The following is a 25,915-nucleotide window of genomic DNA, read 5'->3' as shown; positions in this document are numbered from 1 at the left end:
ATAACGAGTTTCGATTGTGAGTAAAAACTAAACAACTTAGATACTATCTTACCATTGCCATCCTTTTTAATAGCCGCAAACTGTCCGGTACCAATATTTTCCAACGTTGTCTTAGGAAATGGTGTCGTCGTTTTTCTGACGTTGACAACGGTTGCGGCCTGCACGCCACTTTCGCACTGAGCATCGTTATACAGGAGCGTTTTTTCACACGTCGGGGTATAAAATTTGATTTCGCCATGCCATGCCTCTTTTTGGGAAAAGAGGTAGATCTTTACGTGGTATTCCGCGTTAAATGCTATGTCATCGAACGTTACGTCCGGCTGTAAAATGAAGGACTTGCAATGATTAAATGAGATAAAATACACTTACAGTCGGACCCCGTTGGCACGAACTCGCTTGGCTCGAATTTCTCGTTGGCTCGAGCTAGATATAAAGAACCGATTTTTTATACTGAAGGTAAACAATCCCGCTTGGCTCGAATTTTCTGAGACTCGAAGTATTTTCGCCGGTCTCTTGGAGTTCGAGCCAACGGGGTTCGACCGTATATACATGTAGATATTATTACTTATTAAGTAAAACATTTTTAACACTCCATTGAGTATAACTTTAACGATTTGTTTAATTAAATAAATGTTTAAATTAATTGCAAAAGAGTGAAGTTGTGCGCATTTAGCTTACTATGAGAAATTGGACATTTAAGAAGTGAATGTCATGCTGACACTACATTTGACATTAGACATCTAAAACATGAATGTCATGCGGGCACTACATTGGACATTAAACATCTAAAAGATGAATGTCATGCTGACACTACATTGGCCATTATCCATCCAAAAAAGAATGTCATGCTGGCACTACATTGGACATTAGCCATCCAAAAAAGAATGTCATGCTGGCACTACATTGGACATTTACGAGATGAATGGCCTGCTGACACTACATTTGCCATTAGATATCCAAAAGATGAATGTCGTGCTGGCACTACATCGAACATTTACGAGATGAATGTCATGCTGGCACTACATTGGACATATACGAGATGAATGTCATGATGGCAGTACATTTGACATTTACGAGATTAATATCATGCGGGCACTACATTGGACATTAGACGTCCAAAAGATGAATGTCATGCTGGCACTACATTGGACATTAGGCATCCAAAAGATGAATGTCATGCTGGCACTACATTGGACATTAGACATCCAAAAGATGAATGTCTTGCTGGCACTACATTGGACATTAGACATCCAAAAGATGAATGTCATGCTGGCAGTACATCGAACATTTACGAGATGATTGTCATGCTGGCAGTACATTGAACATGTGCGAGATGAATGTCATGCTGGCAGTACATTAGGCATTAACGAGATGAATGTTATGCTGACACTACATTGGAATTTAGACATCTAAAAGATGAATGTCATGCTTGCTCTACATTGGATATTGGACATTTACGAGATGAATGTCATGCTTGCACTACATTGGATATTGGACATTTACGAGATGAATATCATGCTGACACTATATTCGACATTAGACATCCAAAAGATGAATGTCATGCTGACACTACATTTGACATTATACATCCAAAAGATGAATGTCATGCTGTCACTACATTTAACATTAGACATCCAAAAGATAAATGTCATGCTGACACTACATTTAACATTAGACATCCAAAAGATGAGTGTCATGCTGGCACTACATCGGACATTTGACATCCAAAAGATGAATGTCATGCCGGCACTACATTGGACTTCAAACATCCAAAAGATGAATGTCAAGCTGGCATTACATCGGACATTTGACATCCAAAATGATGAATGTCATGCCGGCACTACATTGGACTTCAAACATCTGAAAGATGAATGTCATGCTGGCACTACATTGAACATTAACGAGATGAATGTCATGCTGGCAGTACATTGGACATTTACGAAATGAATTTCATGCTGACACTACATGTGACATTAGACATACATGGATAAATGTTATGCTGGCACTACATTGGATATTAGACATCCAAAAGATAAATGTCATGTTGACACTACATTTGACATTAGACATAAAAAAGATGAATGTCGTGCTGGCACTACATTGGATATCGAAAATATGAATGTCATGCTGGTACTACATTGGACATTGGACATCGAGAATACGAATGTCATGCTGCACTACATTGGACATTATAAATCTAAAAGATGAATGTCATGCTGGCACTACATTGGACATTAGACATCAAAAAGATGAATGCCATGCTGTCACTACATTGGACAATTGACATCGAAAAGATGAATGTCATGCTGGCACTACATTGGACTTTGGACGTTCAAAATTGAATGTCGTCCTCGCACGACAATGGACATTCAACATGCTATTTTTGAATGTCCAATGCCGTATGTTTTGCATTATTGGACCAAAGATCTTTATCAGTCAAATAAATAACGTTAACATGCCTGTTTTGTGGCATCCGCGACGACGAGTTCCGCCATGTGGTTAGGCGGCCGGTCGCAGTCGCACTGGTTAAGGAAGAGGTCCACCTGGTACTCTATCCGTTTACCGGCCCTCGCCACAACTTCCGGGTTTGTCCATGCGAGGCGCGGTACCAGCCGTCCATCAATAACCGGCATGGTGAACGTCAGATTGAGCGTGGAGTTGTACTCAATCACGGCACCGTCTCCGTAACGACTGGGAAGTGAGTCGCCGACCGGAATTACTCCTGAACGAAGGAATAGATATATGACATGAAGTAAAATCTTAGTGATAAAGAATGGGTTGATTAAGCGGAGCGAACAAGCCCTTCTTGATATTTGCACTTAAGTTTAGGTCATCTGACTCCGAATACAACCTCATGGGCTTACACATTGTCAGCGCAGAATCTGACGCAGGGAGTCTGTATCGGTGTAGTGGCAGTGGGCGACACTCGCGAAAGTTGAAATTCTTAATGATTAAGACTACTACTTAATAATTGCTCATCTGCAATTGCATTGGCTGAAAATGTTGTCTGTATTATAATTATACGTTAAGTGATAGGGTAAGTATAAGTGACCTGATATCGGGTAAACAATGCAAGATGAATCATATCCGTAACGTTCATATCACATATCACGCCGACACCCCATTTAGTTCAAAACATGATATGCTATTCGTGTGTGGGTGGCAAAAAGGTAGGGATTTTAAATTCTCTAAACTTAAATCGTCGATTAAGGTAAACCCCCTCCCCCACCCGCCCCCCCCCCCCCACACACACACTAATTAAGTTCATTTGGCGACCTCGTTGTAGCGGCTGGATAGAGAGCTACACATGTTATAAGGCTCAAATTACATTAATAAGTTCGTTAGACGACCCCGCTTTATGCGACATCGCTGTAACTGTACGTGTAATTAGCCTCAAATAACACTAATTAGGTTCGTTTTGCGACCTAGATGTACCGACTGGATAGCGAGCTGCACATGTTAACAGGGTAACATTACACGAATAAGGTTAGGCGCGTAGCTGTCATTACACGAGTACGCGGTTAAATCTACATGATTCTGACTTAAACAATCAAAAAAATCTGCCAAAGTTGCAGTATGCATACATGACTACATGATTCTTAAACTGCCCATCTCCATACTAAATAAAGCACTTCAGAACGCCCAGAATGCACCAGATTGCACCATTTATTTAATACTTTTCCGAAGGGGCATGCCCTCGAACAATCGTAACACAATTATGAATCCACGTGAATAGAGGGCTAGCTACGCCACTGATGAGGTTCGTTTACCTTTTTGCGATTAACTAATGCACCAGTCAATTGTAACCACGCCCCCCCCCAGGTCCGGGGATTAGCGGGGACTTTGACTTCGGTCCAGCCTAGCCCGGGCAAAATCCCCACCCTGCGGGAACAAACTGCTGGTAAACCCCCGCCGAATTCCCCCGCACCACAGGGACCCTAAGTAAGGCCCATTCCCTGCTATATTTGGCGCGAAGACAAAACCACCGCATTCACCCGGCACTGCGGGACCAACTGGAAGGTAAAAACACGGCCCATTTCCCCGGCTATCCCCGGTATACCCCCCGGACCTGTGGGGGGGGGGGGGCGTGGTTACAATTGACTGGTGCATAAGTCAAGAGTGATGAATGACAAGTTATTTGAGGGTTTGCTATTAACCTCCGTTATACTTCAGCTAAGAGCGTAAGTGTAGGTGAACCGGTTCATTCATTACAATCTCATTACATGATAGGTAGGTGGCAAAAGGTTGCAAGTACTTAACGATTTGAAGGAACTTCTTAAGAGTGAACTGGGGCTTGTAAGCAGAAATAGGTTATATAGCGTACAAGTAGAAAAGCGTCTTATTGTATTATGAAGTAAGCAAGATATATGACGTCATAGTCTTGTGACGGAGAAACAATGGCGGCGCCAATGGTGGTATTTGTGTTAAAGGTCATTGGTTCCTTTTCGCTAATTTATGTTTCTTTTGTGCAGACGCGCAGCATATTAAACTCTTAACCCCCTACCCCCATCCCCCCGTCGAATTTTATTCCACAATCGGGGGTTTTGGTATGACAAAATCTTCGACCTGTCAAAAGTTTATAACGCAACTGCGTACTTCAGCTCATTTTCTGCTAAAGAAACCTTTTTTTTCGAACTTCTCAAAGGTTTTATGGAAACACATTCTCTAGAGAATCTGCTTTTAAAGCTGCACTCTCAGATTGACAATTTGGCATTAACCTCCCCCCCCCCCCCCCCCCCCCACACACACACCATTTTTTGTCTCAGAATCAGATACTTTCGCCGTCAATGCCTTCAAATCAGTCATGAAAGATAATTCATTATCAAACATATCTGAATTGTGTGGACAGCTGCCAAATATATCTGTTTTCTTTAAGCAATAGTGACGCTTTTAGCCATAAAACATCAATTTTCGAAGTTGTATATGAAAAACTGCGATCTAATCTTGTGTCAGCAATCTTATCTCACTTTTAACAATTGTCACTGGAAAATAACGCAAAAAAAGCGCTTATTCTAAGATAAAAAAAAATAGTTGTCAAAACGGTCAATCTGTGAGAGTGCAGCTTTAAAGAAAGAAAACACTTTAACGATTTTAAATGACTTTTTTGATATCATGTGGAAAAACAGGTTGAGATTGAGATTTGACTTATGTATTTTTAAGATATTGAGGTAGCACTGGTCGACACGTGTTGTTTTAACAAACGTTGAATATGGAGGACAAAAAATGTTGTTCGCATTAAAAGAATCATTATTTGAGATTGTATTTATCGGCGGATACCCTCAATACATTAATACGCTGAATTTATTAAGTAAATCAGAATCAAATACCGTGGTTGCCGACGATTGATTGTTTGGGCTTTACATAGCTACTACAAGATGCAGTACAGTTAAACCCCGTTGGCTCGAACTCGTTTGGCTCGATTTCCTCGTTGGCTCAACCTAGATTTAAAGGACGGATTCTTCATACTACATGTAAACAAACCCCGCTTCGCTCGAATTTCCTGAGGCTCGAGTTATTTTTGCCGGTCCCTGTGAGTTCGAGCCAACGAGGTTCGATTGTACCTGTTTTTCTTAGGATTCCTGATTGATCATTAGTTGATTAAGACATGTTTTCTACCATGGCTGATACATTTCTATCATTACCCATATATTTTTCTAGCCATTGATACCCCACAGCACCACAACAGAAACCTATTCCAAAATAAATACCATTTATTTGTGCCTCATACTATCCTTAATGACGATAAGCAGTCATAAAACATGATACGGATCCAATGTTGATAGAACCCAGCGCGTCTCCAGTCAATGACCGAAGGATACTTCGGGGAAACAATTTTGAATGACATGAAAGCTTCATAAACACCTAGTTGGTCTTTATTAATGATTGTGCTCCTGCCAAGTTCAACAAATAAGTTCTGAACTACCCACTACAGCATAAAATGCGTACTTAGGAACCTAATGGGCGAATGAAACTAATAACCCTCTCAAAACGTATTTGCCGAAACCGGTTGATGATAATTGTGGTGATGTTTATCATTATGGAATATATAATGAGCTCATAATATTTTCCGGACATTGTACCTTCACGAAAGGTAACCAAGCCAAGGTCATTTAAGTACAGAAAATGGTTGCTATGCAACCGACATGATACGACTTTAACAGCATAGCAAGAACATTCTTTCAATAATTTTATGACAATGAACATTAAAGTGACTCGCTCATGTTTTTGGACCAAAAATTAGTTTTCCCGAAAATGCATCTGAAAACACTTATTTTATCATTATTTTACTCTTAGATATTGAATTTGCAGAAATGAATACAGTTATAGCATAAAAAGTATTTTTGTTTTAATGTGGTTCCAACCCACGCCGGAAAAGTCAAGAAAAACAAACTAGAAAACAGCCGGCTAGTCCACAAGGCCACCGGGACTTTAACTGAAATGGTGGATATGTTGACCTGTTGAGGATACATTGATAGCATCACGTGATAATGTCTATCATCCAATCACGCGACACCACAGCCGTAATTAATTTTCAGTCGCATTATAACCGCTAATGAAAATTGTGGTCTTCAAAGACGATATTTGAGCAAATATCAACATTTGCTGAAGGATTCCAGCTTTTGGTATTTTTGTTATTACACTCCTAATGGTTTGCCACACTTTTTATTGTAATTAAAAAACAAAAGAGTATTTTAAAAACCATGAGCGAGTGACTTTAAGACCAATATTTCAAATATTCATTATCATAAAGATGTAGATTATACTCAAAAGTCGTCTGTATCAGAAACAAAGAAAACATAACAACGATAAATGTCTAAGTTTTGAATATAGGCTGATAATATTGCATGTGTTTAATGTTAAACAAAACTGAACATACCTAGAGCCGTTCATTTGTCTAAAAACACGCCTTATTCGCCAAATATAAGCATTGATTTTTTATACATCTAAAACGGCTATGTAATTAATTTGCAAATATTTCATTAATTGTTTTGTGTTTTTAAGGCTTTTTTTCAAATTAAGTTTTTTTTTTACTTGCTTTTTTTCATAGTGAACAAACAGCAACTGACAGATACTTGAGAAGAGAGATTTATTTTTAAATCCAAGCCTAAAATGATTCAATTATCAATAGCCTAAATAAGGCTTTTTCCGCGAAATAAGGCGTTTTCCGTGTCTTTTGAAATAGACAATTAACGAAAGATCTCTATTTTTATCTTTAATTAATGTTTCATCATGAAATAAACCATTTTTACACATTTCAGGCGATGTTTTTGTTATTTATATTAATATTGGACTTTATAAAAGGCATTATTTCATCGAGTAAGCAAGAAATGAAATGTTTTCACTTTCACTTGAAATTAATTAATATTTAGTTGCAAAAACGCGCTAAAATATTTATTACCTAAATCAATTCCGGAAATGACGTGTTTAATAATTTGTCCCAGCTGTGTGAGCGTTGTCGTTTGAATTTGACAACAAAACGGGCACAAAACGGTAAAATATATGACTGATACCAACACCACCAGTAAGGAAATACACTAACAGTCGAACTCCGTTGGCTCGAACTCGCTTCGTTCGATTCCCTCGTTGCCTCGAGCTGGATGTAAAGGACCGATTGCTTTACACTGAAAGAAAGCATTCCCGCTTAGCTCGAACTTTCCGAACCTCGATGTATTTTCGCAGGTCCATGGTAGTTCGAGCCAACAAGGTTCGACTGTATAATGGTCACTTAATAAAGTACTGGCCTTTATCCCAGGGAACCTGGTCAGATATTGTGGAATTGAAGCGTATCTGGGCCACCGTCCCCTCCTCTCCCACGGCGAGGAGCCAGAACTCGGGATCGTAGGGCAGTTGGAGGAGGTCCAACACGGCTTCCGTAGAACTCGTCTGAAAATGAAACCAGAAGTAACATTGAATACATGATGACGTACACATTTTGAAAATCAGTACAATATATTGTATTGTTGACTTTGAAGATGGTTTAGAGCTACCTTGTTAAATATTTCGCGATTAGTTAATATATAATTATCTCCGTTTCAAAATTGGCGTTTGATCGTCTGCTTGTGAGAAAATTGTCGTTTGGCGTATGAATATTGGCGAGAAGGTACGGGGTTTTCCAAATCGTCATTGTTTTACGGTCGCTACTGTATTTATGTTATTAATTCACCATCCAATCAACACTACGGACATTTACGTTGAGAAACGAACCAATACAATATGAGAAAACAAATCGCTATTATTACATTTTAGGCATTCTAATCCAACAACAAAAAGTGTACGTTTGTATTTCAACGCTTCTTAAATAGTTAACTTCTGGGGTGGAATTCAATATATTTTGGTTTATTATGGTCTAGCAATGCTGTCTTGAATGTCTCTTAACCCATGAGTTGTATTAAATATGCATATTTAAGTCAATCTTATGGTCATACATCACCGTATATCGAGCAATCCGATAAGCTACATCAATCTTATATTCAATTAAGACCAATATTGAATACCACCCTAGACCTAAATTTCATCTTAAATACAAACAATTTGTTATAAATTGAACTCTGCTTCCGATCGTCGGATAACTAGAGTTCTTCACATCGGATGTCTTGCCTGTCGGAAGCGATATTTTTTAGTAAAGGTCGTCAAACATGGGGCTTTGATCTATTGACCCCACAATCAATAGGAGTCGTCTATTCACCATTTCCAATGTGCATACCAAGTAAAAAAGACTAAGCCAGTATTCATAAAACATCTTAAGTCTTTCCAATCTTAAGACATTTTTCTAAGTCAAGTATCTCATAGATGATATGACATAATATCTAAAATATGTCTGAAACTTTATTTAATATACATACTTTAAAAAAAAAAATTGTTTTCATATGCTTTGAAAAAAAATAAGAAATCGACTTAAGTTAATAAATGACTTTAGATGTTTTATGAATCCGCCCCTGTTCATCAAGTCGTTCAAAAGATTTTGATCGGAAACAGAAGTGTTTCAACATGGACATCGGTATATTTTATAAGTAAATGCATGCGTTAGCCTTTTATTATTAGGTTAATTTCCAAACGTTAGCATTTGAAAGCACTAGGTCACTGTATTCCGCCAGCTGGTCAGAAGGCACGCCCTTTCTCATGTTTTTTTTTCTAAATTGAACACATCAATTAACCTTATTTCAAAAAACGCTTTTGTGAAAAGTGGGCGACTGGAATTGTTTATAACTTGCAAAAAAGAGAGCAATAATTTCATATTTGTAATGCGTGCGTTCATTTGCCTTTCCTCATTAACCTAATTTCAATAATTCTAGGTGCATTAAAAATATAACAATTAGTGCAATTTAACCATATAACATGCACAATATTGCATTTATATTAGCGATTAATCTATTTCTTATAACACCCATTTCTTAAAGCCACCTGCTTTGGAAGAAACCAGATGGTTTATAAGCAGACAACCAGACAATTGTTAAGCAATTTTCAGGAACGATCTTAAAATGATTGAAATACAGGTTCACACCCACTCCTCCGTAATTTCTGACAAATTACACAAAACGAGATAATACAAAACATATGCTTTTTACTATTTGAAACCGTGCATTGAACCAAAGAAATCAATTGCAGAATTAACTTCGTACCATTCAAACAGGGATGATATCCCCATAAATAGATTGGTCAGCCATGAAATTCGTTGAGCATGGTAAAAAACGGGTACATAGTACAGGGGCTGTTTATTCCTAAAATACTTCAGGTAATTTCTTAACTAAATTCGATTTCTTTAATTTTTCATATTTAGCATAATTTGTTTTTGAAATTAGATCTAAATACTACATATGAATGCATACATTCGACATCAAAGCATCAGAAATGAACAAAAGACATTAATGTAAATTTATATTCCAATACGTAGATGATGTTAAATATATAAAACACGCTGATGAAGGTTTTATAACAAAATGGATTTTGATTAATTGAAGGATTTTGCACCCTTTTCTTGAAATTAGAGCGCCGCGGACCTAACGCCGACAATGATTTGTTGTTGTTGTTGTTGTTGTTGTGTTTTTCATTAAAAAGGGCCATAACTCAATAGTTTTTACAGCCAGAGGTATAATATTGACAGTTTAATAAATAATTGTTGTCTTTGGCAACAAGAGTACCAAGTTTCATTATAAATCATTGCTTATGTTAAAGGCATTGCTCTTTAGCGACGACTGCAACGACATCAAAGCTATTGCAAAACACTTTTTTTTGAGAAATTATGAATATGGTCCGAACAACCTGTCCGAGCTTGTTCGAAGGAATAAATGAATTAACTCAATAAAACAGGTTAAGCATTCAGCGATTAATGCCAACAAAATTAAGCAAACATAAACAACTATTTAAAGATGTACTCTCACAGATTTAACATTTTGACAACTTTTCTTTTTTTTTTGTCTTGGAACTAGCGATTGTTTTGGGAAAATCCATCGAAAACCAGTTGTATAAGACTGCTGACAAAAAAATAGATCGCAGATTTTTATATTTAGGTTTAAAAATTGATGTTTTATGTATTTTTCTTAAACCGTAAGTGACGGTTTAAGCCATAAAACATTAATTTCCGCACGGAAATGTGAAAATCTTCAATCTGATTTTTTGTCAGCAATCTTATATCACTGGTTTTCAGATATTTACGCACAAATTTTCTCGTTCCAAGACAAAAATTAAAAAAAGTTGTAAAAATGGTAAATCTGTGAGAGTGCAACTTTAAGAGGTGGACACAATATGGATTCACATGTATGTGTATTTCTGTCCTTGACATTTAAAGATTCGAGTACGTAATCTTACTTGTATAAGTGGTCAACATTATATTTTGTCCAATGAGAAGGCAGTATTTTTCAAGTTTATTTTACTCAGTTGATCTAAATCAGATGAAACGATATATAAAATCAATGACTGCCTCTAATAGTAGGTAGTTTACACAATAAAATATATATCATTTAAAAATTTGAGATTTGAGATAGTATTTAAATTGACACTCTTATTCTAAATAAATACATACACATGTACATGTACTGATAAGCCTTTAAGTACTTACTTAATAACGCAATTATTGAAAATATAAATTACTGATAACAAAATTTTTACCATGTATTTAATAGCAGAAAGAGCAAAAATATTAAATGATTGGTGAATGCTAAAAGATTTACTTTGGTCTACTATAGTCTGATAAGGTAAAAATACCGTGTTTTATGCTCATTTCTTTCAAATTAACTCGGTATCCTTCATAAGAACCATTGTTTTCGACATTTATTCATCTCTTTTCAATATTTAAACAATATAAGTCATTGTGGTAAATGTTGTTTGGGAGAAAGAGTGCATCTTTTAACAAGATAAATGGTTATTCTACCTTTCGACGCATCAATTCATATATTTGTGTAAATACAAACTAACATCTATTAACCATTAATAAATCATTCCGTACATTTTTTTAATCTAAAGCTTTCTATGTAAATTACGCAACCAACCAACATGTTTGTCATTTGGAAATTGGGGTAAGCGATTTTTACGTGCCTAATCTAATTGTATTGCAAGTTTAGAAGAGATTTACAATTTTCCAAGGTGCTTTTTGCCGAACATCCATCTGGTAGTTTCATCAACAAACACGCGTTGCAAGACAATTTCCAGTTTATTACCTCTGCCTTTGTCTTGCGGGCCAACATGGAAGAGCTAATTTGTGTTTAACTAGGTTAAAATTACCATCAATTACGAACGGAGAAACATAAAAAACAATCGGAAAATATTATATGTTGTGAAAACTAGTTCTTTAAACACGAACACTAATTATTGAGTCAGCCAAAACGCCATCTGCTTTTGCAATGGTTGTTCGGTGTATTATGGGCGTTGTGGCAGATTCGGGTGTACACATCAATGGCCGTCGAAAACTTCTTAAGAACATTTGAAAGAAGGTTTTAGTTCTGGGTGATCATTGTGACTAAGTTTGCGACGAATAAAAATAAGATTTCGGCCGTATATTAAGAAAAAAAAACACTTAACAATAATATACTGTAATATACTGTCATCTAGGTAAACCGTGTACGCTTAATAAGTCCAGAATAGAAGCACTCTAATTAAAACCAAATCAAGTTAACTTGACTTGCCTTGACCAGGGGCGGATCCGGGACTCGATGTTGCATGGGGCCTAACTTAAGGGCGTAACCAGGCAGGGGGGTCTCCCCCCATGAAACTTTTAACAATCTTTTATCCGAAATGGTGCATTTTGGGCGTCTTTATTATTTTTTTCTACTATATTGAAATAAAAAGTAAACTTGGATTATGTAAGAGGGGGGGGGGGGGGGCGGGTTCTTGTAAGGTACAAATTTGTGGTTTTTGTTTGGTTGTTGCTCTTATATTTTTGGTACCACTTAAAAGGGTTTTACTCGTATATGTTGTTGTTTTTTTTTAAATTCGAAACAAAACCGCAAAACTTATTACAAACTACTAGTAAGGCTTTTAAACAAAAGACTTAAAGGTTTAATTATTATACAGTCTATGTAACTCTGACGTAGGTTAGCTCCCCACTAAGATCAGTTCTTTTCTACTTTAACTGTATTTTTTCTTCATTTTCTGTACCAACGAGTACAAGAATTATAATAAAAGTGTTGTTTTTTTTCAGATTCATCACCATTAATAAGAAAATTGATCCAAAATCATAAGACGAAGTCCCTTTAATGTGATTTAATGAGCTTGTGAGTAGCCAGTTAGGCAAAAAACATCGTAAGAGAGAGGGAAAGGTTCATCAACGGCGTAATAACAATGTTGTTGGTATCATTAACAGGTAGAGTCTTAGCATACTAATTCACAATTTCAATAATTATAGTCGAGAAAACGGAAAATCAACGTTTTCCATTGCAATTCAGAAATCCTTCATGATTAAATGAACTATGAACAGATTTACCGCGATTGTTCTGAAAAAATAAAGCCTTGTTTGATGGTGGTTTACAAAATTACAGGTCTAAGTCATGTTAATCTACGCATCAAAGAAACCGCGTAACAGATCAACGTTCTTTCTTCCTTTGCCGTGGTTAGAACAGGGAATTATGGAAGCATGGTTGTGAAACAGAAACTGATAATATTCACAGGAGAACATTAAGTATCTATATTCTACGACGTTATACACTGATTCTGTTTACTCTTAAAATGCAACCCATTTCTGACTATCATTGTCAAATGCAAATGATTTGTGTCAACATAAAATAACATTAGCGATATTTTGACGTTTTTTTAACTGGGGAGGTGTGGCCACGTAACTAATTAATTTAAAAAAATGCTATTATTTGTTAACTGCACACATATCATATTGTTGTTTTTTTATTTTCTATATTGATCATTAAAGTTAAAAAAAGTAAATCATAATATAACATTAAAATAGTTAAATAATTACTGTTTGCATCGACCTAAATTGTGTCCATTTAAAGTCAAGAAAGGGACACTGTGACCTATAAACCAGTAAACAATTAGTTAAACAAAACTGAGTTTAGACAAATGATGACACAAGTGAATGAGCAAAATGAAGCTCTTTCATGAAGGAATATTTTCTGACAACAACCAAAACTCGCTATGTCGAAGTCGTTGGGGCTTTTTGAAACAATTCGAGGTAACGAAAATTCGATATAACCAAAAACAACCCCACATGGATAACTGAAACAAACACATTCGAAAACAGTTCGACATAAGAGACATTCGAGATAACAGAGTTCGACATAGCCAGTTTCCACTGTAGTACTGATTGTAATCATGTTTCATGATTCCAGATTTATTTCAACCAGAGCAGTGATTAGAGACGTAAAAACAAAATATTTTATATGCCTTCTGCAATTGAATTAAAATTGATATCATTTTGGTGCTTACATTAAAAACTAAGCCAAGATAAAGCCTTAAGCCTAATTCTTAAGATATTCATCTCAGAGCCAGTAGGTTATTGTATCATTTTTCTTTGATAGCAAGACATATGCTTGAAATAAATTATCATTCGGATTATGATTGACGTACATCGAACATATGGAAGCGAGGTAGGTCTTATCCGACGGCTGATAGTTCTCAAAGATAACGAATACCGACTTGTTTATTCTTGACGTCAAATTAATCGCCTCCGAGCGCGTGTCATTCTTTATAATTACTTCCCTATCACTGAATGAAAACATCCAAAAGAAACGTTTCATGAAATATTTGTGACTGTGTTTACTTATACTGGTGTTAAGTGTTATGATAATTTGTCGATGATTTGTTAGAAGATAAATTTGAAATTTCCGTCTGAAAAAAATGATTTCATCTCAAAATATAAATCTGCTTACTGATATATTCAAAATCCCCACAAGCTCTTGAAATAGTCTTAAAGTATTGTGAATACAGATTATAATTTAAACAAAAACTGAGTTTATTATATGTTTTCTGGTGGTTTTTAGAGATTTTTCAGTGAAATAGAACTCATATTTCACTGTATCAAACAAAGAACATTTCAAATTGATACTTTTCACTGTTTTTAAATTTTAGCCCGCTCTAATTTCCGAAAAAACATCAGCGCACACAAGGCTGAGAGACATCTCAACGACGCCATTTCCGATATGACGCTACGTGTGCATATACATGGCTACACCACTCGTGAAATATATGCTTTCTTGCTCACTCGGTGAAATACAGTACAATCTTACACTGAACAAAACAAACAATTATCCTCTGTGAATTGCGATTAAGAGTAAACTTCATATTAGTTTTCCAAGATTTAATTATATCATGTCTCCCAAAAAAGTCATTAATGATTTCCTCAATTAATTATATCTCATTATTCAGGAAGTCTCAATTTCTGATATTCAAGATATGTAAACGCGTTCTGCGATCTACATGAGATTGAACGTTTCCGTTAAACTTTAAAACGTTTTTTTTTCGATTTAGTCATACGGTTAAAGACGTTCTTAGGGCTGAGGGTGATGCAATCGATAAAGTGTCCGTGTCGCACCCAAGAGGCTCTTGGATCAATCACAACTAAAGGTACTTTCTCAAAGAACCTCAAAATGGATCTATATACTGGTATCGATGATGGTGGATCAGAAAATAAGGTGTCCGCTTCGTACCCAAGAGGGTTCTTGGTTCGATCCACACTTTTTCAAATCCTCTCACACTGGACATCAGTACTGGTATCTATCCAAGAAACAGACTCGAGCGTGATTCTATAAGCTAACAGCTTTTTTTACGATCGAACAACGATATTGCATGCGTTCATGGATGTACCAGCCCTCTGTTGCCTACAATCATTTACTGTTGTAATGCGTACATGATCAAGAGCTAACCGATTTTACCAGCTCTCTGTTGTATACAATTATTTACTGTTACAATGCGTACATGATCAAGCGCTAACCGATTGTACCAGCCAACTGTAGTATACACTCATTAACTGTATCAATGCGTACACGGTCAAGCGCTAACCGATTGTACTTGTCTTTTTTGTTGTATACAATCATTTACTGTTACAATGCGTACAGGGTCAAGCGCTAACCGATTGTACCAGCCAACTGTAGTATACACTCATTTACTGTATCAATGCGTACATGGTCAAGTGCTAACCGATTGTACCGGCTCTCTGTTGTATACAATCATTTACTGTTGTAATGCGTACAAGGTCAAGGGCTAACCGATTGTACCGGCCCTCTGTTGTATACAATCATTTACTGTTGTAATGCGTACATGGTCAAGTGCTAACCGATTGTACCGGCTCTCTGTTGTATACAATCATTTACTGTTGTAATGCGTACATGGTCAAGTGCTAACCGATTGTACCGGCCCTCTGTTGTATACAATCATTTACTGTTGTAATGCGTACATGGTCAAGTGCTAACCGATTGTACCGGCTCTCTGTTGTATACAATCATTAACTGTTGTAATAAGTACAAGGTCAAGAGCTAACCGATTGTACCGGCCCTCTGTTGTATACAATCATTTACTAAAAAGTACTGTAACAATGCGTACAAAGTAAAGCGCTAACCGATTGTACCGATCCACTGTTGTATACAATCATTTACTGTTGTAATACGTACAAGGTCAAGCGCTATCCGATTGTACCGGCCCTCTGTTGTATACAATCATTTACTGTAACAATGCGTACAAGGTCAAGCGCTAACCGATTGTACCGGCCCACTGTTGTATACGATTATTTACTGTAACAATGCGTACAAGGTCAAGCGCTAACCGATTGTATTCGCCATCCGTTGCACACAATAATTTACCGGTGTAATGAGTACAAGGTCAAGCGCTAACCGATTGTATACGCCATCCGTTGCACACAATAATTAACCGGTGTAATGCGTACAAGGTCAAGTGCTAACCGGTTGTATTCGCCATCCGTTACATACAATAATTTACCGGTGTAATGAGTACAAGGTCAAGCGCTAACCGATTGTATACACCATCCGTTGCACACAATAATTAACCGGTGTAATGCGTACAAGGTCAAGTGCTAACCGACATCTGTGGCATCCAAACATTCAAACATTGACTGCAACCTGTTGTTGCGTAAAATATCGACCGGAAGAACATTCATATTACCTCAGACATCGTTCCTTTGCCAACTTTTATCATCTTCAAACTTATTACTTCGCTCGGTTATCTTACTTTATTTCCTGTCCTGATTTTCAACTGTCTACACGCTGTGACCTATCAACAGATCAATAGATGAAGAAAAAACAAAAAAATTGGCATTCTGCGAGTTGACTTAGGAGATTAAGGAGTGATACTATTTTCTTTTTATTTTAACACTAGATAATCAGGGGGATTGGAGTCCCCCCCCCCCCCGAAATATATACATAAATAAAAAATACAACTAATGAATATAATATTTGGTCAAGTGAATTTTTAATGTTAATACTGTAGACCAGAATATGCATACATTACACCAGGATGAACCTCTTTAGACTACAGTTTGTAACCACAATTGTTTTGGAGTACAACCGTAGACCCCTTACTTCGTACGTTTAGAGACTTTTTAAGGGATAAGGTCCTGTGAAAAAGGACACATGCCCTAAGATATACCGCTCAAATGCGACCCCTCTATCATAAAATACCGGATCCGCCACTGTGTAAAGTTTGCCATGTTGGAGATTTCTGACAACCACCTGCAACCACTGAGCAAGAACGCCTATCCCTATAAACAGTTCCTCCTTTATAAATGACGTAGAAATGTTAAAAACAACGTAGAAACTCTTTATGAAATCTTAGCTTAGGAATACATCTTAAAAAATAACGTCTCTTGCTATTGAGCCCTTCCTGTACGAGGGATTTAAAACAAATAACGTTCCTTAAGAAATCCTTAAAACGGCCACTAAACGCCAGCTCCACCACTTATCGTTGGCGCAAAAAAAATGAGCTGTCGACACTTCCCTGGTGCAGTTGTGTCTTGTGTTTACTTCTACACACGTGAGTATGATTTATATTTTATTTGACAATTTTATTTTTTAGGACCTATTTCGAAAAATCGGAGGATGTGGTATCCTGTAAGAACACTTTAACTGCAGAATGACTGCGACTTTGTTTCAATATTGTGTGAACTGTGATACCATGGCAACCATAGTCTTAAGCAAGGAATCGTAGTTATTTTTAAAATATTTTCGAAAACATTTTCCCCAATTTAACATAGAGTCATTATTTATATGAAAACTGCAGAAACAAGTAGTCGAAAGTTTTACTTTTTTGCAAACAAAACTCGCTATGTCAAAATCGTTGGGAACCCGGAAAATACTTCGAGATATCGAACATTCGATTTAACCGGAAGTGCACAACAAAACCAAAATAATCGAAACAGTTCGACATAACCAGCACATCGAGATAATATTGTTCGACTGAGTGCAGAATTGCATAGCTTGGTATGATAATTTGTTTGTATTTTATGTAACTATTATAGATTTTCTCGACGAAAGCTCATCTTTATGCCCAATTTAAATATTGTAGAATTGCATAACAGAGAAAGATATGTTGAATAAATATTATGTAAGTATGATAGGATTTCTCGAAGGGCTTATCTTTACGCCCAATTTAAATTGTTAACTTCTTTTATGTTCGTGCGTTTATTAAAACATGCAGTTATAAACATAATATCAGATTTTCCGCTCAGACGTCTTGCCAAAACGCAGACGATAAAGCTGAAGTCAGATTTAACATGGCATTAAACCGTGACAGAATTAAAAGAGTACGGAATCAAAGAGAATTACATGGGCTCAAAAGACGAGTAAATTACAAAGAGCTTCAGGGTATTATTTTAAATGTATCACGTGGTTTCGGAAATGAAAGTTTAATGGCAAAAGAAGATTGTTACAAAATTCGAAGAAATTCGAGGTAATCATAAGGTTTGTTATGTCGGTAACTAGAGCAACCATGAAGATATTTCCAAGAAAATAAAAAAAGGAAATAGGAATTGGTCTATTAAAGTTACTAGCTATGTTCACTAAATTACATAGGGTATGAACTCAGATATGAATAGTTAGAGTGGGATACATAATTTTACATCGTAAGAGACAAATCGTACTAGAGCTATCACTGAATGTGATTAAAATCCCCTACCCGCTCTGATTGAAAACTGACAATGCCGTGGCGAGAGTTATGGTTCTTGTATACTACATTTCCACCAATTGTGTTTAACCATTGTATGAAGTTTAATAAAATTCCATCCAGTATTTTTCAAGGAATGATCCGGACACGAAAAAAGTAATAACAGCTCAATAATAGTTATACCCCATATTGTGATCATATTTGCCCCATATTTGTGATATTATTTGCCCCATATTGTGATCATATCTGCCCTATATTGTGATCATATTTGCACCATATTGGTGATAACATTTGCCCCAGATTTGTGATATTATTTGCCCTCATATTGTGATCATATCTGCCCCATATTGTGATCATATTTGCCCCATACTTGTGATCTTATTTGCCCCATATTTGTGATCATATCTGCCCCATATTGTGATCATCTTTGCCCATATTTGTGTTCTTATTTGGCCCATATTGTGATCATATTTGCACCATATTGGTGATAATATTTGCCCCAGATTTGTGATCTTATTTGCCCCATATTGTGATCATATTTGTCTCATATTGTGATCATATTTGCACCATATTGGGATCATATTTTCCCCATATTTGTGATCTTATTTGTTCCATATTTGTGATCATATTTGCACCATATTGGGATCATATTTTCCCCATATTTGTGATCTTATTTGTTCCATATTTGTGATCATATTTGCACAATATTGGGATTATATTTGCCCCATATTTGTGGTCTTATTTGCCCCATATTGTGATAATATTTGCCCCAGATTTGTGATCATATCTGCCCCATAATGTGATCATATTTTCCCCATATTTGTGGTCTTATTTGCCCCATATTTGTGATCATATCTGCCCCATATTGTGATAATATTTTCCCCATTTTGGTGATCATATTTGTCCCATATTGGTGATCATATTTACACCATATTGTTATCATATTTGCCCCATATTGGTGATCATATTTGCCCAATATTGGGGATCATATATTCCTCATATTGGGGATCATATCTGCCCCATATTTGTGATAATATTTGCCCCAGATTTGTGATCATATTTGCCCCATAACTGTGATCATATTTGCCCCATATTGGTGATCATATATGCCTCATATTGGTGTTCGTATATGCCACATATTGGTGATCGTATATGCGCAATATTGGTGATCGTATATGCCCCACATTGGTGATCGTATATGCCCCATATTGGTGATCGTATATGCCCCATATTGGTGATCGTATATGCCCCATATTGGTGATCGTATTTACCCTATAATGGTGATCGTATATGCCCCATATTGGTGATTGTATTTGCCCCATATTGGTGATCGTATATGCCCCATATTGGTGATCGTATTTGCCCCGTATTGGTGATCGTATATGCCCCATATTGGTGATCGTATTTGCCCCATATTGGTGACCATGTTTGGCCCATTTTCGAGTTCGTATCTGCCCAATATTGGTTATGATATTTTCCCCATAATTGTGATCGTATTTGTCCCACAACGGTGACCATATTTGCCCGATATTGAAGATTGTGTACTCACTGCAATTTAAAAAGCATGTTTTATGATCTTAAAACGTCATAAAAAACAGTCTTAGAAACATTAAGCTTTTCCTTTCTTTCATACGAACCAAGAACGTCACAGTCTGACATTTTAAAAAGGTCTCAAGAATGGAGTTTACATAACTAATCAAAAATAAATCCGTAATTGCGTACATATTCCTTTTGTTTTTAACCTCAGTTTCTTAAAAAAAATTAAAAAAATATTATGAATATTTAACTGACGATCATACATTAAAAAAAACAAGAGGATCTGGGCCGGTTTTCATATAACATCTTAAGTCATTTATTTTTATCTTTAGACGAATTTCTATGTTTTTCATACTCAATTTTAAAGAAAAGTGCAAGCGGTTTTAATTAAAATAAATACTACATAAAAGTTTAAGATCTTTTTTTATTCTTATACTAATAGTATATAACCATCGATATTATTTGAATGTTAAGTTTATATAAATTAACCATTTTTTTGCATGGATTACTTTTTTAAATAACACCAAAATGAAATTACTAAATTGTGATATTATATACTAAAGGGGGGGGGGGGGGGGTCATAGAGCATTGTTTACTTTGATTTTCTAGCAAGCTTATTAATTTGTTTCTTAAATAACATTGAGAATATATAAAAAAACATCGGGGAAAAGTTTGAAAATATTCGAACTATACATTTTAAAATATTAAAATAAAACTTTATCGGTAGCGGTTTTTGTATTAATGATAAATGGATCACCTTATGCAGGACCTTTCTTCATATAATATTCAACAGAATAAAAAACACTCAAAGGAAATATCAATGAATAAGAACACATGATATTACACATTAATGTGATCAAATGCACTTAGAAATTTCCACTATCCAAGAAAGCGCAATTATGATGTTCGTTATGGCAAGGAATAAAAGAGCATTTATTAATGATAATAATGCGAAACCAAGACCAGAAATTCGCTTAGTTAGATGGCTCCCCGCGTTGTAAAAGAGAAATATTAACTTCGACGTAATTTTCTAAAATGATAAGCAAAGCAGAAAACAGATCGACATTCAGATGGTTGAACCTGATCCTAGATAAATAACAAAACCCAGACTGAGATGAGATTTAGGCTTTTGACAATTCATACATACGATTAAAGCATTGATAATACAGATATAATGAAGGATTTTCTGAGATACTTTGAAGCGTCGACGGGAGACTTAAGTGAAGACCTCTGAAAAACCGAAAACAAACTATACAGGTGCCGTCCTAAAATATCAAAACAAAAACATGCACCAAATCTCACTTTTGCTTGTCAGAATCCTCTCCTGGACTGTTTTAAGAACAGGAATTTTAAATTAAAAAATAAAATCGATTCCTGCAGCAATACATTTAGAAGATGACAAGAAACATACACAGAATAGACATTAACATTTCCACAAATGTTATACAACATTTATACAGTCGAAATCCCGTTTGCTCGAACTCGCTTGGCTCGAATTCCTCGTTGGCTCGATACAGATGTAAAAGATCGATTGTTTATACTGAAGGTTAACATTTCCGCGTGGCTCGAATATTCTGAGGCTCGAGGTATTTTCGCCGGTCCCTGGGAGTTCGAGCCAACGGGGTTCGACTGTATTTTGTTACGACTTTGATCAATAGCAGATCGATTGCAAACATTTCAGTGTTTTATCGGGTAATTTTTTGGAGATTTAAACAAGAAATATGTTTACGAAAATAATTAGCCCCGTTGATGAAAACATTCCAGCGTTTGAAATGAACACTTTCAAATAACATTTATTTTTTATGTTTCTACTGACATTCATTGCTAATAATGACTTGGTAAAAATAAGCTATATTTTAACGACATCCATTAACTGTCTCTCATCTTAAATATGGAAACCAATCAAAACGGCTCATAATATCTGCAGTTAAACACCGCGCTTTATATTCAACATATGACTGGTCTAAAATCCAGTTCAAAATCAATCTATATATTGCTACACAGAAAAAAACCCATAGTACACAAGTCTTCGTCTTAGAATGTACACTTGGCACAATAAAGAAAGAGTTTTACTTAAGTTATAAAATATATATCTAATTTAATGTTGCGTTAAAGGGTTTTTCTGTGTAGCTATATATTCATACAGTTAAGTCACGAACAATTCGCTTTAAATATATATCTAATTAAAGCGAATTGTTCGTGACTTAACTGTATGAATTAACTGATGGGTTCCTAATGACTTTTTGAAGTAGTAGATTAAGACAAGCATTGAACCAGATAACTTGAAAACAATGGACGCATAATGGGAAAACAAATTAAGGGAACTATTTTTTTTCGGCAAAAGAGGTTGTTTAGTGTACCATGACGTCATAACTCACAAAATCAAAATCCCACGACTGTTCATGAACTCTCCATCTAGATTCAACCCAAACACGAACAAGAAAACTGGCGACGGTAAATCAGTAGGCAGAGATGCAGAAACCATGACACCAACCAAAAGAGAGCTCTTTATTGGCCAGAGAGATGGCAATCTTCCTGTTGAAGATAACCATGCCATCTCGATGGTTGTACTACAGGTCTGCCAATGCTAATGCAGTCTTATCATCGAGGTTTTCTGGTTCGACAGAACAGCTTGTTTTTGGCGCGATGTATATTTGTGTTTTAGACTGAAGACTACAGACATCTAACTTTGTATTTAGATGAGCTTGCTGGGTATTACTGGTACATTAGCTGAAATAGGTCTACCTGACCAGATAACGCCTCCTTCTTATATAAATAGTCACGTAATGATAAGTTGATAACTAAAAGTCCAGCTGCCCTAATTTCTCGAAACATTTTAACAGGATTTAGCTATGCTCACTGTTTTTGTTTTTTTAATAATTACCTCAATATTTACTTATTTATGTTTTTTTTTTATACTTTATATAGGATTTATCTTTATGATTATCACAATAAACCGTTTTTTTCATTTATCAAAACTCATTTTAAGCTTTTCGCATTAATATTAAGTATGTATTTTGGCTTATTGAAATAAGCTTGTTAAGCCTGTTAAGCCAAAGAAGTTTCGAGAAATTGAGGCCAGCGCTACTTTTTCATATAAATAGTCACGTGATAAGCTGATTATTAAAAGTTCAAACTTTACTAGATAATCTATATCGTCTAAATCCTCCATGACCTGCAGGTATGTTGATGGTGAAACGTTCGTCATCATTTTCATTCGCAGAATACCTTTTATATTAACAAGTTGTATGAAGTTAGCAAACATACGACATTCGATACTCGACAAGAAATGCCGTGCTAGCATTTTGAAATTTCAATGTCGTGCCATAACAACAATCATCTTTTGAATGTCCAATGTCCTATGTTTAGCCAACTACATACAGCTGTAGAAACCCTCGTCACCATTTAACAAGGTGAAATATATCATAAAACAGGTACAAAAATTCATTCAGTTTGTCGACTGAGTGATTATTGATTGTTTTGCATTGAATTGTATGATTCCCTGTTCCCTTCTTATTTTATACGTACGTGTATAGAACGCTGAAAAATAATTATGGCCAATACGTGTACGAGTTAGTAAATATTTAAGTTACGGGGTTAGTAGTTGACCAGATATGGTATATACGGTTCAGACGAAACCATATCGGTAAATGCGAACACCCGCAACGTATATATCACGTCGACAACCAGTTTACATCCATCAAGACATTAACACTTTCGGAATTCGAAAAATAGACGCCATTTTGATACGACATGTATAAAAGATGGAAAAATGTAAGGATCGCCAGTTGGCCAGTCTTGGACGAATGACATTGCGTCATTCATATTAGAGGCGTGACATACTATAAAAAAATATAAAATTACCTGGAGCGTTTGTTGCCATGCGTTTCCTTTTCCCGCCATTTTCAGGTTTTCTCGCGACAATAATACAAAGATGAAATTGGTACGTTTTGACTGACTGTCCGGTACGCTATTTGGCCTGACGGGGTTGTGCCAGGCCATGTATGACGCCCTTTTACTGGCGTACGTGGTCATGGCGGGGATCTCCTGGAACACCCATCTTTCTGGATTGGAATCTGCAAGAGACAGAGTGTTTTGCTTATGACCACGAGAATCGAATATTAAAGTGACACTCTTATTGAAAATCAGTACATACACATGTATAAAAACATAAATATTGAGCGATAAACGCTAAATAGTGCATTTATGGAAAATATTAATTACTGATAACAAGATTGTAACCGTGTAGTTTATAGCTGAAAACGCAAAAATAATAAATGATTGGTGAGTGCTAAAAGATTTGCTGTGATCTACTATCGTCTCATAAGGTAGAAATACCGTGTTTTCGGTACCTTTCTTTCAAATTTAACTCAGTATCCTTTATAAGAACCATTGTTTTCGACATGTATTCATCCTTTTTGGTATATTTAAACATTTTGAATTGAATGTGGCAAATCTTATTTGGGAGTAAGAGTACATCTTTAAATTACAGTATAAAAGACCGTTGAAATCCTCCAAGTTTAACGCAGTTTATTATACCAAAGCTTCTAAATAAAATCGAACGGTGAAGCCGTTTTATTAACAAAACTGATTAAGAAAATAATTTAATAAACAGTATGTGTTTTGATCCTCTTTTTATCTATAGACTGTGGGTTCAAATCTTTTTCATCATTAAGAAGAATCGTTAATTGTCAACACTAATAGGTTCAAATAGGTAACTTTACAATCGAACCCCGTTCGCTCGAACTCGCTTGGCTCGAATTCCTCGTTGGCTCGAGTTAGATGTAAAAGATCGATTCTTTAAACTAAAGGTAAACAATTCCGCTTGGCTCGAATATTCTGAGGCTCGATGTATTTTCGCCGGTCCCTGGGAGTTCGAGCCAACGGGGTTCGACTGTATTTACAAATCGTACTTTTTATCTGACAGAAGGCAGAATTTTGTTAACTTATGTGCATTATTAAATTGCGACCTTTTGATTATTCAAACATTATATAAAACTAAAGGAATTCATTTTCCTTTTCTCAATGAGTTCATTATGAAATTTAAATTAACTAAGAATATCCTGTTTAAAGTAATATTTATCAAGTAAATTTGCAATGTTTTAAGAAGAAATAGTTGAACATCATGATTTTCTTGTTCATTTTTTGTCATGTTTATGATGTGTATATGTTTGATGTTTTTATAGATAAAAGGATCACCTCTAAGTGATTCCAAAATAGAAAAAAAGAAGACTCGTTAAATATTCAAAAGAAACAAGAAAAGTAATTTAGTTTGATGGAGGCTGAAAGCTCTGAAAACGACCAACATTGGCGTTTGTAGCTAACGATTGCGATTTGGGTCTCCGCTTGCAGTGTATACTCTGCGAAGCAACGGAGATACAAAGACTAATTTATCAATCTTAATCCGGCAGCTGAAGATTAGCGTCCGTGCTTCGTGCACTGAACGTCTTATCATCCAATTACCCGTGCACAGGTAGACAGATAGAATGGGCGATTTGTTCTGACAAGATACATGGTTACAGTGCTAACAGTGTCAGACTTAATTTAATCAAATCAAGCTTACTGTGCATACTGGTACAAGCCATCAACCATCCACAGAAATGAATTATTGTTCTATGTAATTATGTGTTCCGTTTAAATTGCATTAAAGTTGTTCTCCATCTGCGGAGTCAGCAGGAATATACAAGGTACGGCAGACTAATTATTGAAGTTACATACACTTTGTATTATCGGTGGTCGTTTCAATTCTATTGCACATACTGAAAAACGGAACTCTATGATTACTTCAGCGTGTGTATACATACGCGTTTAAATAACGTCATAAATG

General features: G+C 35.9%; 1 protein-coding gene across 2 annotated transcripts in view; it reads right to left on the bottom strand.

The window, feature by feature from the left end:
* LOC128207355 (uncharacterized) overlaps window positions 1-25,915 on the bottom strand; it is an 86,901-nt gene that overhangs the window by 31,831 nt on the left and 29,155 nt on the right. For both annotated transcript variants that reach the window (XM_052910231.1, XM_052910232.1), the window contains exons 6-9: window positions 23,953-24,164; window positions 7,743-7,884; window positions 2,460-2,722; window positions 53-320 (exon numbers count right to left, since the gene is read on the bottom strand). In XM_052910231.1, the coding sequence (XP_052766191.1) occupies window positions 53-320; window positions 2,460-2,722; window positions 7,743-7,884; window positions 23,953-24,164 (885 nt within the window). The remainder of the gene's footprint in view (window positions 1-52; window positions 321-2,459; window positions 2,723-7,742; window positions 7,885-23,952; window positions 24,165-25,915) is intronic.

The sequence above is a fragment of the Mya arenaria genome, chromosome 11 (genome assembly GCF_026914265.1).
Source record: "Mya arenaria isolate MELC-2E11 chromosome 11, ASM2691426v1".
In the NCBI taxonomy this organism is placed as follows: domain Eukaryota; kingdom Metazoa; phylum Mollusca; class Bivalvia; order Myida; family Myidae; genus Mya; species Mya arenaria.
The sequence above is the reverse complement of the archived record's forward strand: the minus strand, read 5'-3'. Positions and strand labels throughout refer to the sequence as shown.